This window comes from Pipra filicauda, unplaced genomic scaffold (genome assembly GCF_003945595.2).
Source record: "Pipra filicauda isolate LSUMZ 115617 unplaced genomic scaffold, ASM394559v2 scaffold175_size1500280_pilon, whole genome shotgun sequence".
Taxonomy (NCBI): Eukaryota; Metazoa; Chordata; class Aves; order Passeriformes; family Pipridae; genus Pipra; species Pipra filicauda.
This window is the reverse complement of record NW_024104273.1, coordinates 995,678-1,013,181: the sequence shown is the minus strand read 5'-3', so window position 1 is coordinate 1,013,181 and position 17,504 is coordinate 995,678. Positions and strand designations below refer to the sequence as shown.

General features: G+C 40.5%; 1 protein-coding gene across 3 annotated transcripts in view; it reads left to right on the top strand.

Moving 5' to 3' along the window:
- The window catches only part of SPIDR (scaffold protein involved in DNA repair), a 204,883-nt gene that overhangs the window by 3,294 nt on the left and 184,085 nt on the right, over nt 1-17,504 (top strand). For all 3 annotated transcript variants that reach the window (XR_005562955.1, XM_027713788.2, XM_027713778.2), the window contains exons 2-5: nt 5,071-5,226; nt 6,247-6,325; nt 7,755-7,943; nt 10,722-10,879. Coding sequence is in view for 2 of the 3 variants with exons in the window: in XM_027713788.2 (XP_027569589.1) it covers nt 5,071-5,226; nt 6,247-6,325; nt 7,755-7,943; nt 10,722-10,879 (582 nt within the window). In the remaining variant the exon portion in view is untranslated. The remainder of the gene's footprint in view (nt 1-5,070; nt 5,227-6,246; nt 6,326-7,754; nt 7,944-10,721; nt 10,880-17,504) is intronic.

Sequence of the window (17,504 nt, the reverse complement as noted above, 5' to 3'; positions counted from 1 at the left end):
CCCTCATTTTATTCCAAAGGAGAAAGATTCTTAACTTTGTGACTCAAGATTAAGAGAACTCACTGTTGTTGCTGCATTTCTTTGGGAGCAGCACAGCCTTCAGATTAGCTTCATTATAAATATTTACTCCTGAGAAGTAAGTTTCTTAAAATATTAGTTTCTCTGTTGTCTTGAAGCTGGCTGGGGCATAAGCCAAGAGCCTTTAAAACTTGCCATTTCTGCATGCCATCTCATGTATTGCTGTGGCAAAAGTCCTTGGACGCCAGACCTCTGTGCCAAGGTGGCCGAGGAAGAGTTACAGTGCCCTCCTCAACACGGGCACTGCCCCACCTTGCCCGAAGGCAAAGAGCTAAACAGAGGCCCCATAGGGCTGCTCCTGGCTCCCTTGCACCTGCTCCCAGGCCCGTGACTCACTACCTTGGCCACGCTGTTACCGTGGTGCATTTGTGATTTGAAGCACGGTGACACCAGCAGCATGTGCAAAGTGTAGTCAGTGTGTTTTCCTTCTGTTCGTTGCATAGTAGTCTTCATCCGGGCAGAACTCTCTGGTGTCACTGCGTCCCTGGGAATTTTTCTTCTGAATCGCGTCTCGAATCCTTGTAGCTACGTATATTTGTACCTCCTTTCTATTACACACAATTTTCATATTGCAGGTTTTTAATAAGAACACATTTGTGTGATTTCCATTTATATCTGCACATAAACATTACTTCATGCATGTTGAAATGATGCACTTTTTACATGGCACACTTTTCCTTTGAAAAAAAACTTGTTATGTGTATGTATGTGTGTACAAGCACCCATACATACATATGCATATGTGCATTGCTACGATGACAAATCCTCCTCTCAGTAACTGTGGATTGTAGCTGTAGGTCCAGTTTCCCAAATTCACATCAGGTATTTATATGGAGAGATTTAAATTGACAAGGCGTTTGCAATGGGGGGAGTTGTCTTTACGGTTTGTTTTTTCAGTTTTTTTAAGATGGTCTAGGTTGTGGGAAATGGTGGAAAGACATTTGCATTAAAAGCACAGAGCTCAAAGCCACTGCTGTCAATATCAGCAATCATAAATCCTTCTCTTTCTCTTCCTCCAAATGGTGCCTGCCAGAAATTTGCAGTAGCTGAGGAAAATCTCATGTAGAGGGTGTATTTCTTTTACTTTCTTGGTTTGTGACTTCGGGGACTGTTTTCAATTTTTCTGTGACTCTAATGGCTATAAATTTTTGTGTGATGGTAGCAGAAACTCTTAGATTTTCCTTTACCTAGGGAGCAGATGCATGGTGAAACTGAGAGGTAATTAGCCAGAGCTGTCAGCAGTGCTGATGGTTCTTCAGGTTGTAAGTAACCTGACATGGTGTTAAGCAGCTGCCGGAGTGGTGCCACTGGTTCTTGTATCTTTTCTTTTGCTGCTATGCCAGCTGTAGGTAACTAGTGCTTTTTCCCAAAGAAGTTTTCTGACAGTTTGGTTCATTGTTGCTGTGTCTGCACAGAGTCTGGCAAGTGCCAAGTGCTTGGGAAGATGGGGAAGAGAGGACTCCAGTTGCTTCTGGTTTGTCATGGAACCAACTGCCCTGAGACAGCCCCATAGTGCTACTCTGAAAGCCTGAGCAGCTCTGCCTTTTTTCAGGCTAGTGAAGTGCAAGATTAAATAATGCTCATCTGTCGTTAAGTCATTAACCATAAGAACTCTCTTTTTGCCTATCACAGCCGTGACTGTTGTGCTTCTGAATTCCAGCTGTTCAAAAGTCACTTCCAGTGCCACTTCACATTGCACTGTAATAATCTAAATATATGTAACCATCTAAGCATAAACCCAGCTATTTGTTCTACTCATATTAGTCTGCTTTTTTTTAACCTTGTCACCTGTAAGCATGTCCTTTCTGTATGCACCCCAACCCCTCTTACTTGGGGAGAGGGAGTTAACATGTAGCCTTTATCCTGATTTTTATGTCATTCCCATAATCCGGACAGTTGTGCACCAGTGGACATACCTTGCATTCATCAAAACTGGAGCGTCCCATTTAAGAAATAAGCTTAGATGAACTTCATTTTATACTGTAAATCTTTGCAAAATGTATCTTGCAAAGTCTTCTCAAAGCTACAAAACCAGGTATATAAACAAGACTTCCAGGACTGGCTAAGGTTAAAAAGCAATCAACCAAAAAACCCCAAAAGACCAACTAACTCAAAACTAGAGCCACAATGTGTTGTTGAGCCTTGTTGCCCTGCTGGCTGTACTGTTAACTCTGAGCCTGGCAGATGTCATCCCATCTGGGGACATGGAGGTCAAGGAAATGACTCCAACTGGAGTGAGGCTTTGCTGTGACGTTTTGCAGTAGAACCAAAAAATGGGCCTTGATTTGTTTCAGTAACTAATATTTGCCCTGTCCATGCTTTCTTCAGTGCAAAAGGAGAAGTATTTACTGAGAGGACATGGAAATTGAGGCTTGGGCCAGCATCTTCACTGGGAGGAAGGCAGAGCTTAAATTCTCTTTCTGTCAGTGCTGTAGCCTGCTTACCTGACATCATGTCCTTAAAATGCTGTTGATTCTATATTTAATACCACATCAGATTCAACACTGTACTTCTCATATCTGCGGGAGTAGTTATGGGGACAGTTTGACTTTGGTGACAATGACCTCTTATAGTAGCTGCTTTGCAGTGTAAATGCCCCCAGCAGTTTTAGAAAAGGCTCTTAGCAAAATCAGTTACCATCAGAGGAAACTGCAAAGCCCATTTGTTTTACTTTTTCTTACCATGAGACAGAAGGACAGTATCATTGGAGGGGTGAAGTAAGATGCTGTTCACTGTACTTGTTTTGATCCTGTGAGCACAGAAAAATTCTGTGGAAAACAAATATGCATTGCCAGTTACAAAATGGACAGAAAGTGCTCTCAGGCACCTGGTGTGCTTCTTGGGGCTGTACTGTGCAGGGCCAGGAGCTGGATTTCGATGATCCTTGAGGGTCCCTTCCAAGTCAGGATATTCTATGATTCTACTTTTTTTTTAGTGTTATTTTTTGTGTGCATATGTTAGTTTGACACTGTAGTGGGTTGAGCCTGTCTGGATGCCAGGTACCCACTAAAGCCGCTCTCTTACTCCCCTCTGCAACTGGGCAGAGGAGAGAAAATACAATGAAGAATTAATGAGTTGAGATAAGAGCAGGGAGAGGTCACTTACTGATGACCATCACAGGCAAAACAGACTCAAAGTGGGGATATTAATTAAACTGATTACTAACAGGATCAGAACAGAAGAGTGAGAAGTAAAATAATCTTAAAAATACCTTCCACCCTCCTCCCTGCTTCCAAGTTCTACCTCCTGCCCACCAGCAGTGCAGGGAGATGGGAATGGGGATTATGATCAGTTGTTTCTGCTGCTGCTCAGGGAGAGGAATCCTTTCCCGGCTTCCCATGGGGTCCCTGCCACGGGAGACAGTCCTTCACGAACCTTTCTGGTATGAATCCATCCCATGGGCAACAGTTCTTCATGAAACTGCTGTCCCGTGGGTCACTTTTCTGTGGTGTGCAGTCCTTCAGGCACAGGCTGCTCCAACGTGGGTCCCCCACAGGGCCACAACTCCTACCAGGAAAACCTGCTCTGGCGTGGGCTCCTCTCCCCATGGGTCAGCAGGTCCCTGCCAGGACCCTGCTCCATCATGGGCTCCCATGGGGTCACAGCCTCCTTCATGCACCCACCTGCTCCAGCGTGGGCTCCTCCATGGGCTGCAGGTGGGTCTCTGCACCCTGATGTTCCTCCATGGGCTGCAGGGGCACAGCTGCTCCACCTTGGTCTGCACCACAGGCTGCAGGGGCTTCAGCTCTGGTGCCTGGAGCACCTCCTGCCCCTCCTTCTGCACTTCCTTGGTGTCTACATTCTTGTTTACATCTTCTCACTCCGCTCTTCTCTGGCTGCATTTTTCATCTGCTCAATAACACTTTCCCCCCCCTTCTTGACTATGTTACCTTGGAGGCGTTACTGTCATTCCTGGTTGGCTCGGCCTTGGCCAGCAGTGGGTCTGTCCTGGAGCTGGCATTGGCCTCACCAGACATTGGGGAAGCTTCTAGCAGCTTCTCACAGAAGCCACCCCTATAGCCCCCACCCCCCTCCTACCAAAACCCAGCCACAGAAACCCAACACAGACATCTATGTTACAGTCCTGATTGACCAGTCTGGCTGAAAATGTGTGCTGATTAACTTAACTTTGGAGTAATACTTTTTTTTATAGGTAGGAACTGTTGTTGCTTGATAGAAAGTATATAAGAAGAAGACAGATGTATTCAGGCAGATAATATAGTCAACATTTCGTGAGATAAGTTTCAGTAGCATACCAGGCTAAGTTGTTTATCATGCTCAAGTTCACTTTTTATGTGTGAACTTTGTTGAATCTAAGAGATAGCTTTGGATGTAGTAATAGGCAATTCTCTCATCTTCAGCTAATTTCAGATGTTACAATCTGTTGCATTAAATTAACACTAGATGCAAAACCGAATCCTATTTCATGACTTATGTAATAATCCAAATGACTTCTGGCATCCTATGTAAGGGGAAGGCAACAGATCATCTGCTTTTTGGGGAGGCAGTGGTTATAAAACCAAATCTAATTCTTACAGCTAAAGAAGTTTGGGGGTTTCTTGTTTGGTTGGGTTTTTTTAATGGAGAACTGTATAGTGATATCTAGTTTGACCTGCTACATAAACAGAATTAAATTAGATGTGAGTTTGAAGGAATTACTTATTTAAAGTGTATTTTACTGAGCTGTTCCTGTCTTACATAATGTTTTTAGCTTCACTGAGCAGCTATCAGGTACTACGAGATGTAGCTTAGACCAAAAGAAAGTGTACTAATCAAAAATTAAATTTACCCGTGACACTGGCAGTGGTGTTATTACTTAGTGTTGCATGAAAAATGGTTGCAAATGTTTGAGACTTTTTTTTCCCCAGCTCATTAAAAATTGGAATTTATGCTTGTAAATATTCAGAAAATACTGTGGGCAATCTAAATTAAGTAAATTTAACTTGAATAATGTGTGTACTGTGTTTTTAATGGGTTTGCTTTTCCTCATAGCGGAAGAGACTTTGGAATGCAGAATGCACACCCTTCCCAGATGAGACACCCCTACATCTGAAAAAATCAAATGTCAGGACATCACTGGCTGCTACTTCGATTTCCAAGGCGTGGCTTAGGTGTGGGGATGGTTTTCAGAGCACTTCAGTGCTGGAGGTAAAATGCTGACATAAGGGTGTAAGAAAGAGATGCAAACTGGCAGTTAGTTTCCATGCTTGACTGAATAATAAGATGTTGCCTTTTTTTGTTGTTGTTTCCATATTGTTACAACTGTCAAAATAGACAAAAAATGGAAAGCACAGTTATATAAGGACATTGTCTTAACTTGTTAGTGTAACTTGCTGAGCATATGTTAATACATTATGTTCTAGATAGCACTTATCACTTAGAAAATTTCAATAATACACTGAAGGATGCAAAAGTGATTTGGCATTTGAGATGGACTGCTACATTTCCTAAAAATGTGGAACAAAAAGACTGTAGTTTGCATTGAAGGTTTTTTTGCTAGATCTAAATAGTGTGTTTGCAATAGTGAATTCACTGTAGAAAATCCTGCTTTTTGATGACCCTGCAGATGTGGATCTTGGTGCTCTCTCAGACAATACATGAAATTATGCTTAACTTCTTGTGCGTGCGTTAGTCTTGTTGATCATGAACAGAGATGTTCAGCCAGCTCTTAGTGAGAAGTGTTTTGTGCTGAAAATCATTATCAACCAAGTTGCTTTTCTGTTTCTTTTTTCTGGTACTGACCGGTCACACTGTTGCATAGCTTGTGGGATTTAGTAAAAAAACAGGGACAGCATAACCAAATACTTCTTCCTGTAACCTTTGAATAGGGCACATGCTTTATCAAGCATGCTGTTGCTATGCACTTCTGACATTTTAATGCTGAAAATACTGGCTCTTGTTCTTCTCAAGGTCATATGTGATTCCTGTCATAGTCAAGTAAGTTTGTATGTTCCAAATCTTTGAAAATTCAGCTTTTATGTTGCTATTCTCATGCTTTGATACCCCGTTCGTTATCACAGTCTAGTAGAAGATAGAAAAATTAATTTGAAATTGTGCTGCTGAGCTTTGGTGGGTGAATAACAACAGCTTTGAATATATTGATAGATGTTAAAATTATTTTTAATGTCTTAGTGATTAAATCTCTCCCTCTGTCTCTTTTTAATATAGTACCAGAGACCTACTAATAAGAAATCCAGGATTAAGAAGCATCTTGGACCACTGTCAACATCTGCTGAAAGTGCAGCAAGTATGTTATAATTATTTCATGTTAGCATTGTCAGAAGATTATCACTTTGTTTTTTGCCTTTATTAAGGTAGAAGTTGGCATAATATACTGGTTACTTTCTTCTTCTGTTATTGTAATCAGAAGCTAATTTTTATAAGACACGGTCTCTTGCTATTGTTGTTGGTCTCTTCACCTAGAGTGCCAAATATATTCTGCAAAGCTGTAGTCACTCAGGACAGGATATTTAAATTCTTCACATTTTTAACAGGAGGGGATGAAAGATACCCCTTAGCTGTATAGATTGAGGGTAAAATTATTTTGTTTTCTGCTAGAGACAGACAAGCAGGCATGAGAGATAACATGCATTTTGTAAATATGAGCAATAGATAGAAAAACAGAATTTTGTCAACCTCCTGCTTTTACAATCTTCTATATGCACCTGAGTCATTTAATACTGTGATTAAAAAAAAAAGAACTCCAAGCACAATAAAGAGAAGGAGGACTTATCAGTTCTTTCCCTTTTTGAACCTGGAGGAAAGGAAAGAAAGAGGGGGTAGTGGCTTCTTCAGTCTATTTCTACTTGGTCTAGCAGCTGTGCTGTTTCTGTTGGACCTAAGTAGGTGACCTACTGGGCACTTGCTGTCTACCTTTTGGGGTTCTAGCTTTTCTAGATTTCTGAGAAGAACCTCTGTGTGTTGCAGGAGGAGATGTGGTTGTGTTTCTTGTGGACCCTTCTGCCTAATTCCAAATCCTCAGTAATTGTCTAGCTTCCCATTTATATATAAAGTTTTAGTAGTGGTAAGAAGTGGAAAGTTCTGCCTTCCTATGATTACTAGTTCTATATACTTCATGCTAAGCATGAATCCTCTTTTCCTTGCTTTTGTTATTAAAAATGATGGAGAAAGGTATTTTGAGTTAAAATGTCTTACGTCAAAAACCCAACAGCTTTTCTTTGCAACTTCTGAAAAGTTGTGCTTTTCTTTCTCCCCCTCCCCCTCAGGAAAAAACTGGAGAGTAGTCTCTACTGGTGAAATACTTTTATTCGTTTGTTATTCATTGCATGAAATCAGAGAAATCCCAAACCCAGAATTCTAAGGACAGTCTTTATTTAAACCACTTACCATTTTACAAAGACACGTGGGGGAGCATTAGGACTGTGTATAGAGGACTAAATGTCAGATAGTCATGACTTGTTCTCATTCTGCTGAAGGACAAAGTGATAACCTCATTGTATAAAATGAAGTTTTACCATTTATTATGGAGAACCAAAAGGAAAGTAATGCATGTATGTGTAAGAAATATGTGTGTTGATGCTTCAGGATTAATCTATGATGCCTGTAGCAGAACTGATAATTTTTTCTTATTAAAAATAGTATAGTTTAATTTTTAATAATTTTAAATCTAACAGAACTTCCTTTCTGTAACAATCTAACACTTTACTTTTTAATAGAAGCTTCTGCTGCTGCTGAAAGCTCTAGGGAAGCCGAGGACATAATATGGACCTCTAGTGGCAGTGATTTTTCAGATGATGAAAATAAAACATTGATTCCAAGGTTGCACAGCAAAAAAAATCATGCTTCCAAAACAGAGGAATCGCCTAGCAGACATGATTTATTGTTGGAGGACAAAAGTAGTGAAGGTAAGTTCAAACGCAAGCAGATTTATCAAGAAACCTTCTGTCATCTTCAAGTGCTGTAATGAGAATACTCCGAGGTCATTCTGACAAAATGACATGATCTAATCCTGTTCTGGTTGAATCAGTTGGAGGGTTTTTTTTCATAAATTTCATCTGGGTATAGAACAAGCTCTTGGTATAAATTATGTACAAAAACTTTAAACCTTAGAGTAAAGGAGCAAAGCTGGGGAGATTATATAACATTGAGTAAAGCGTGTCAGTTCATTTCAATATACTGTAGTTTATTTGTACTATTTTATTTTCTGTACTGTGGTACAGATTCTGGGGTTGTGAACAACCTTCTCTGCCTGCCCTATTCTGCAGGTGATATTGTTGTCTGCATCTACTGACTAGATGTGGCAGACTTTGCAGCTGCAGATAGCACCATGTTCTGTGGCACGCATTTTCATTTTGGTACACAGTATTCCTTGCTTTTCATGTTAGCTCTACTGTGAGCTAGCCATGAGTTTGGTTCTTAGGATTTCCTTTCTAATTCATGAAGCAGGAAATGGCAGAGGGGAGAGAAATTGATTAAAAAGTGTGCCTGAAGACAGAAAAATCTTTACTTGTGTGCTGTATTATTACAAGCGTTAGTTAGGATAATGTGTAAGTTGCATTAGAACTTGTTGGGAAGTATTTTCATTGTGAAAAATAAATAGCTTTGTATTACTTCACCCAGATCTGAAGCATTACAGCCAGATTTCACATTCTGGATGTCTGGCAAAGTGTTCAAAGACCATTATGAGCTGAACAAATGGATTGACTGATTTACTTTTTGTGTGTGACTCTGGATAAACATGCTCCTTAGGTTTAAAACAAAAACGCAAAATCTTCCTCCTTTCATCCATATTTTTGTCACCAATTTAACACTGTCATTGGCATACTGATGGTTATCTTTTGTAATTTCTAGTAATTTTCTTCTTTTTGAAATGGAAGGACTGTCCATTTTTTAAACTGCAATCTCTTGCTGACCAGAAATCTTTCTAACCTGCCATTACTATTATTCTATTGCACTTATCTCATGTAAGTGGGACCCTGCAGCCTTTAATCTCTTTTTTTTTTTTTGAGACAATACACAGTCTTATTTTTAATCTTGTAAGATAGCAAAATTTAGTTTCTCTGTGTAATTGAAGAAACCTTGATGAATTATGTATCTATTTAAAGGTACTGAGAAAATCCAGTAATTTCCTGTTTTTATTCTAAACCCAAAAATATACTGAAAGCAGTGGGGAGTAAAAGAACTATTATTTCCACACTTTTTGGAGTGTGGAAACCATCATACAGTATGTACAGTGCTGTAATTAGTGTATATCTTTGTGTGTGCATATATAGGTACAGTTGTAGAAATGGCTACAGTAGCTGAAAAAGTTATTTTTAAAAGTGACATTCCCTTTCATGCGAAGTACTTTAGTGTGACAAGATAAAATGTGTTGTATTTTATTAAGGAATTTATACTGCTGTCACAAGTTGTACACAACTTGTCACACAGCTTCAAGAGAAACCTCTTGACCAGAAACCTGGTCACTGATGTCTGTGTTTAACATTTCTGATGAAGCTTTCTCTTAGTTAGAAGCAGAAGTGCATTCGTGTGTGTGACAAAGCAGAGAACACCAGATATGTATGTTTATTTGTCTGGGTCACTTCAGGCTTTGGAAGTTTGATAAAGAAACTAGTGATTTAGACCATGGTAGCACTGCCAAGTCCAGAAGGTACTACCACAGTTCCATGGATATGTATATCTGTCTGGAGTGTTCTTCAGGTGCCTTCTTTCTCTGCTGCATCTTCCCTATGCATGACTATTCTGGTGTATGACATTAGAAGTATGACATTTACAAAAGCAAAACCCAAAAAAGCTTTCATCCAGTCTCCTCTGAACATGCTCATTTATACAAAATGCATTGAGGTTATCCCTCTCAGTACCTTGTGGCACTCGGACCTGAAGGGTGGTGAGGCTGCTATTGCAGTGCAGGTTTCCATGACCTTCATTAGATCCTCAGAGGTATGAGCGTACTTTTGGAGTTGCATTAAATACCACCTGGTCATGAGGATGGTGGAAGAAAAGTTCTGCATTTCTATCTGCATCTCTTTGTTTATTGCCATTTTGTTGTGGGTTTGTTTGTTGTTTTGGTTTTTTTAACTCTGTCTTTTCTTGTGCCTGTTTCTATGAATTTATCCTAAGCAATCTTCTCTCTGATGTGCTTAGAGGTTTGAATTGCAGACCTGTATGTTTAGGCATGGTGTTCTAGGAGGTGACCATTTAAACGAGCTTCTTCGTTCCTCTGTGAGGGTTACCACTAGCAGCAGATGTTAACTAACACTGTTTGAAGCATTTGCTTAGAACATCTAATTCTGAACAAGCACACCTGGAAACTCCAATACAACTGGGCAAAAAAGTCCCCCAATTAAACCATGGAAAAACTAGTAACTAAACTAAAAAAAACCACCCTCTGTACCTGCGCAGCTAAAGGTACTGCCTCTTTGCAAACAGTGCTTTGAAATCTTTTTTTTGTGTGTGTGTAATGTTTATCTTTCTTCACAGAAGATTTTATTCTCAGTAGGATTAAGCTTAGTAGGATTTAGCTTTTTTGAGAGACAAAACAGTTAAAGATCAGTTGAACATAGGAAAAAATTAACGTTGTATTTTTTGCTTCAAGTTCAGGATAACTGTATTATTACTCTGACTTCATGCTTATAATAGATAGTGATTAAGCAAAAACTCTTTTTACCAATATTCTATTTTAGATGAATTGGAGTTCATCGATTGGGAGAACGATAGTGATTCTACCGATAAGTGCGATGGATCAGAAAAAGATGCCAGCTTACTAGAGATATCAGACTCAGACTCTTGCACAAATATTAATTGTCTGCCTGTCAAAGAAGAGAATGATGAGCTTTGTAAGGTGAGAAACTTTCAAGTTTGAGAAAAAAGGCTTCTGCTATAATTATGAAAGGTATTCGTATTTGATTGCATTTAATTTGGGGGAATGTGACAATTTTGCTTACCTTATCTCTCCAAAAGGAATTCTGTACACAAGAGTTTCAAGGCATTTTCTCTGACTGGCAAACATCAAACCCAAGCCCCGCACGTAGAGCTTGGTGGCGTGGTCACAGGATGACCAAGGTGGGAAAGCATCTCTGGAGATTGTCTATCCTCTGCTCACAGTAGGGTCATCTGAAGCTGTCTGTTCAAGGCTGTGTCTGGTTGGATTTTGAGTATCTCCAAGAGTGGAGACTCCACAACTTCTCTGGGCAAGAAGTGCCTGTGCTTGGTCACCCTTGCTATAAAGCAGCTTGTTCTTATGTTAAAATTTAATTTCTTTTATTTTCAATGTGTGTTCAGAAAGTTATCAGGTGGGTGGGTTTCTCAGCAGAGATGTGATGATCTGGATTCTCTACAGCCTCTGGCTGCCTGTGATGAGTTGATGCCTGAATTTCCTGTAGTGTGGTGGGTGAGACAGTTTCATATTTCTCTTTAGTACTTTGAGATCGTGACTAAAAATTCAGGTATTTGGAATAGAATGTGTTCTGAGATCAATGATGAGGCATGAGACTAATTGCTAATTAATTTTAGTCATGAGGATTGCAGACCTCGGAAAAGGGACAGCAGTAAAAATTGAATCTTATGAGCTAAGGTTTGGTACCATTTCCCCCCCCCTTACTTTAGAAAATATACGTTTATTTATAATGAAGGCATTCTGCTATGTCAGCTCTAGATCTTTGTTTAGTATCTTACAGTGAAAGGACTTGCATTAAAATACTCCAAATGTGTCAGCACCCTAGGCCGAGGTTAACATTTGGAATGGACTGCGAGTCACTGTCCCTGGAGGTGTTTAAGGAAAGAGTGAACGTCGCAACATGGTCGTGTTGACATCCTGTTGTTCAGTTATAGATTGGACTCGATGATGTCAGAGGCCTTTTCCAAGACAATTGATTCTGTGATTTACCCTCTGGTGCTGGGGGCTGGTGCCGCCCCGGGGAGCCTCCGAGCCGGCAGCGCTCCCTGGGGTGTGATGGAGAGGTCGGGGCTCGCACGGGCGGGCAGAGCCGAGGGGCTGGGCTGTGACCCCGCTCAGAGGAGCCCAACCGGGGGAAAGGGGCAGCGCTTTCTTGGCAGCATCAGCAGGAGGGCGGGTGTCGGAGGATCCGGGAGGAGCCGGGGATCCGTACTGGAGCAGCCCAGCAGAGGGCACCGCAGGCCCGGGAAGCTCGGCCGGCGATGGGCAAGGGATGGGGAAAGCTGGTAGCGAAGTGAATTAAAGCCATACTAAAACCCGTTTAACTTTATGTATCGATTCTCTATTAGAATCCTCGTGAGTGAGTGTGGGTGGAGTGTGGTAGCGAGTTCTGCTTGCACGGGGGGGGAGCAACCTCCAGTTTCCCCATGAATCAGCCCCATCACAGGGTCCTGCTGCCTTGCTGGGGCCACAGCTTGAAACAGCGAGTCTGGCTGTGGCCCCTCACTACAAGAAGAACATTAAGATGCTGGAGCGTGTTCAGAGAAGGGCAACCAAGCTGGTGGAGGGTCTGGAGCAAAAGGTGTACGAGGAGTGGCTTAGGAACGTGGGGTTGTTTAGTCTGGAGAAGAGGAGGCTCAGGGGTGACCTTTCACTCTACAACTACCTGAAAGGAGGTTGTAGCCAGGTGAGGGTCAGTCTCCTAGGCAACTGGTGACAGGACGATAAGACATAGTCTTAAGCTGTGCCAGGAGTGATTTAGGTTGGAAATCAGGAGGAATTTCTTCACAGAAAGGGTGATTAGACATTGGAATGGGCTGTCTGCAGAAGTGGTGGAGTCACTGTCTCTGGAGGTGTTTAAGGAAAGACTGGACATGGTGCTTAGTGTCATGGTCTAGCTGACATAGTGCTGTTGGGTCATAGGTTGGACTCGATGATCTCAGAGGTCTTTTCCAGCCTAATTGATTCTATAGTTCTGTGAACATGTGTGACCTGGCTCTAATTTGACTCCTGTGGGTGTCAGTCCCACTTTAGCATCTGTAGCTTAGAGTTCAGCAAGGGTTAGCCAAGAGTTTTCAGGTTTGTGAAGAACTGGTTTTATATAGCCAAGTCACAGACTGCAGCATCAGAAGAGACTCCAGAAGAGACTGGTCTGTGTAAAGCTGTGAAAACAGAACTAGGATTTATGCAAGTGGTTGTTCTGCTTTTATTATACCAGTATGACTTACCCCAGTGTACGTGGAAAGTTGGATAAATATTACGAGACACATGTTAGAAAATGATGCTCGTGAGAGGGTTTTTTGGGATGCAACCATACTTAAAAGTTTTTTAACCCTAACCACAATAGTTATGCTAGTACAAAAGATGTGGGAACATTAGGAATTTGAGGATGTCTCTACAGATTTCCCCTTTCCAGTTGGAGTGCCACACTGTGGAAATTCTCCTGGGTGGTCAGCGTCACCAGAAAACTTTGTTCTGGGAATTCAGTGTATGCAGGAGGGTAAATCCCCAGTGATAGCTGTGCCTGTTGCCGTCTTTGTTTTGCTTTACTTGGGATAGGCTGTTTTCCTAGAAAAAAAACCTGTGGGCAAGCGGTTTGAGAGGTTTTCAAGAAAGAATAGAAACATAATATTCACTATAGGAGGTCATTTACTGTATGAGTATTCTTTTAAATTTTGTGGCCTAGTTCATGGTGAGGGAAGCGGGAAAAAAGCCAAATGTTGATATAGCATAATTTTTGTGGTATTTAGTAAATCTCTAAAATCTAATGGAGTGTGTGGATAATCAAAAGACCATGAAATTTATTTTACCCCACTTCAAAATATGCCAAATACCAAGAGGTTCTGGAGGTTTAAGCTTGCTGCCAAAATATCTTTATGGTAGTATTTACCCTTGGTAGGAGTGCACTAGGTTTCTACAGGGAAATCTCAGAAGATTAATAACTATGGCTTCCCCCCCCTTATATACCAATATATCTAATTTCAAAATCACTTCTATTTGGTGATAATTAACGTCATAGAAAAGCTTCATGTATTGTTTTGGTTGGAAGATAAAACTCTTGCTTATCTCTAGGGTGTAAAGCTACAGTCACGATTCAGTTTACGTTCCAAGTTCCTGTCCTCTGTCTTTCCTATCAACTATCCACTTCTGATGTGTAAAGCTGCTTGAGGAAGGCAAGTTGAGACTGGTGTTGTGGTGAGCAGCTGTTACCTAATTTTTGGTTTCTGTTCAGTACAGAATTTTTGAAGAAAGCATGTGCAAGATGTGACAGGGCCATGCTTTATTTTCCTTTGGATATTTTTGGGTGATGGGAGAGTTATTTTATGTTAGCTTTCCTTTGACTTATAAGTGGTTGAATTTTTAAGATGTTGCAGGACAAAGATCTCACAAGGCCTGATCTTAGAGTTCCTTGGCTTTCAGTTGCCAGTGGTAAATGCCTTTTTTCTTGGCATACTAAAATAAAGATTAACCATTAATGTTAGTTTTTTCAGCATACATGTTTTCCAGGAGAGTGTCATGTAATCACCTCAAAATTTTAAAAAAATATATTTTTATGCATTGATAGTGACTACTTTTTGCCAGGCTTGTGTAGAGACCTTGTCTCATGAGCTGAAATTCCATATTTTGTATGAATTGTTCATCTCTAAATTACTTTTAACTTCTAAATATTTTAATACTAGGAATTAAATGAGTTTTCCTATAGATGAATTCATGTCTCCTGCCATACTGCTTCCTAAACTGGGAACTTTCTCTGGCCTCATGCACTGAGTGGCATCGTCTTCCCTAGTGGGATCCTTCCTCAAAACTTAAGTAGGCCAGCATTTTTATGGAGTATATAAGTTTGGTATTTTATAGAGTATGGTCTTTTCTTTTTGTCCTATATGTTAAATCTACTTACCATTTTCTGATGGGTAGCCAGATTTGCTTGCTTTATATGCAGAGCAAGTGAGATTTATCCCAGAATGGTGTGAGGAGAATTTTTCACCCTTTACATTGATAATGTGTAGAAATTAGGTTGTCTTATGCCCTTCCCATGCAGCGTTAATAAAACTTAACTGGTTATAGCAGATCCTCTTTATCGCAGAGCACACTAATAAGCTTGTCTGCTGATCTTAACTTCTGATTTGGATGAAAATCCTTCAAAAAGTCATATGGTTAAGGGCTTGTTCCCTTTATATCATAGACCCATGGAATGGTTTGGGTTGGAAGGAACCTGAAAGATCATCTAGTTTCAACCCCTCTTCCGTGGACAGGAGACACCTTTTACTAGACCAGGTTGCTCCAAGCCCCATCCAACCTTGCCTTGAACATTTTCAGAGGTGGGACATCAACAACTTCTCTAGGCAACTTGTTCCAGTGTCTCAACACCCTCACAGTAAAGGTTTTCTTCCCAATATCTAACCTAAACCTACCCTCTTTCAGTTTGAAGCCTTGTCCTGTCACTGCACCCCTTTGTAAGGAGTCCCTCTCCAGCTCTCTCATAGGCACCTGGTAGATACTGGTATACATATAGAGTGGCAATATCCTCAAACTGTTGTACTGTATGAAGATAGTCAACTGAAAAAGAGATTTGCCATATTTTTGCGTGTTTCAAAAATCTTAAATAAATCACTACCATATTCTCAGCTCTCTACTATCTTGTAGCCTGCGTGCTCTGACAGTGGGTGATCTGATGGGATGTTGATGAATATTGTGCAAAAATAATTTTAATGTTGTGCAAAAGATTTATTTTTGGGTTTTCCCTGAGTGAAGAACACATTATTTGAGAAGTTTTTCCTGTACGTGGATGTGTATAGGTCTGTGTCTTTTACCTGAGGCCTTCTGATCTTTCAAATTAAGGTTCATTCAGTTGCTTAGTTATGGATTTATTGCTGTCCTAACTTTGCTCTTTAAAAACGCCCACACTCTGTCTTTCTGTGGCATTACATTGGGGGGGGATTCAACATGCTTAATGAAATTCTGAAAAGGTCACTTTAAAGATGAGTAGGCCAAGATTTTGCTTTTATTTTTGGACCTGCTTTTGTGTCTTTGCTTTCTTGATCCATTATGGTGATAATTATAACTATCATTGGCTTGGTAATTAGAAATGAGTCTAGAACTCCTGTTGTGTAGCACAATTTAAAAGAGGTTATCTCTAGGCAGGGAATCATTATTATGGCAAATGGAATTTGTGTCATCCTCTCAGACTGATGACTTAACACTGATAAAGGGTGATGATACAACCATGTTATTGCAAGCACTTACTTTTGTCAGTCCATTACCAAAGCAAGTGTGTTAGAATATATACAGAATACCCACAAACTTACAACTGTTTCTAAGTGTGTACTTCATGGAATAATTCAGGTTGGAAGGAACTTCAAAATGTGTCTAGTTCAACCTGCACTAAACAGACTCAGGTGCAAAGTCAGACAAGGTTCCTTAGGGCTTTATCTGGTTGGATCCTGGAAAACTCTAGGGATGGAGACAGTATAACTGGTCTGGGCAGCATCCCTTCTCCCTCCCCTGCGTCTCTTCTCCCTGCCTCTTCGAAAACAGGGACCTTACTTTTCTAAGTAGAACTGGTCTCTTCTAGCAGGTTTCTTCAGGTGTGCTTTTTAGGCAAGACCTATAAATCAGCAGATTGCAAGTCAATAATGGTGCAGAAACAGACACTTTTTTATTCATATCAGCAAGGTGGAAGGATTTATACCTGAATGACCAGACAAAACTAAATTTGTGCACCAGATGCTTTCTGTTGCATCCCATCTAGAGGGACATCTCTGCATCTTCTGATGGAGAAATGAAGCATCGAAGCCTTTTTCCTTAGTCACAGAATATAGTATTTCCCCTCTCAATTTGCTGTTTCCGTGATTTGGTGAGATTATCAGAATAGGAAGCAGGATGTTTCTGGGTGAGCTGTAGCTATCCGAATGATAACTTTGTTCTTCATAAGTTAAGAAAACAATAATAATTAAATAATGACTGCAATAACTTTAAAACTGGATTGAAGACACTAGTTCAGCTAATAGCTAAATGGCTCAGATGTTCCTTGCTTTGATGTGTTAAATTGTCTTGGGAATATTTTTCTTTATAATTCCAAGACACAGGAGTTCAAATTTCAGTATAGCTGAATTGGCTCATTATCTTCCTCAAGAATGACACAGTCAGTCATATGAGTGTCTTGACACACATTAAGTGTCTTTTTGGTGGTGTAAAGTTTCAGAAGTCCATGATACCCATTTTGAAGCTGCAAGGAATTTGATCAGAGTTCTCATACTTCTGTGTGTGTGCTCTTGTAGGGGACCCAGAGTGTCACTGAGATAGCTGTACTTCTTTGTGCCAAGTTTGTGAAATTCCTGGATAATTCATTAAATGTAAGTTTTTACAGAGACTTCTGCGTACCACGTTCTGAGTGTACAAAATCTGATGGATTACAGGGGCTATCACAGTGACATAAACAGACTTTAGACCTTCCTGCCTTGAGCTGCCATTCCCAGACAGTATTTTTATGCTGTTTGAAGCACCAGGCTGTTTGTATGTGCTTAATCCAGCCCCTCTGCTTTGTTTAAATTAAGGCTTCAACTGAGCCTCA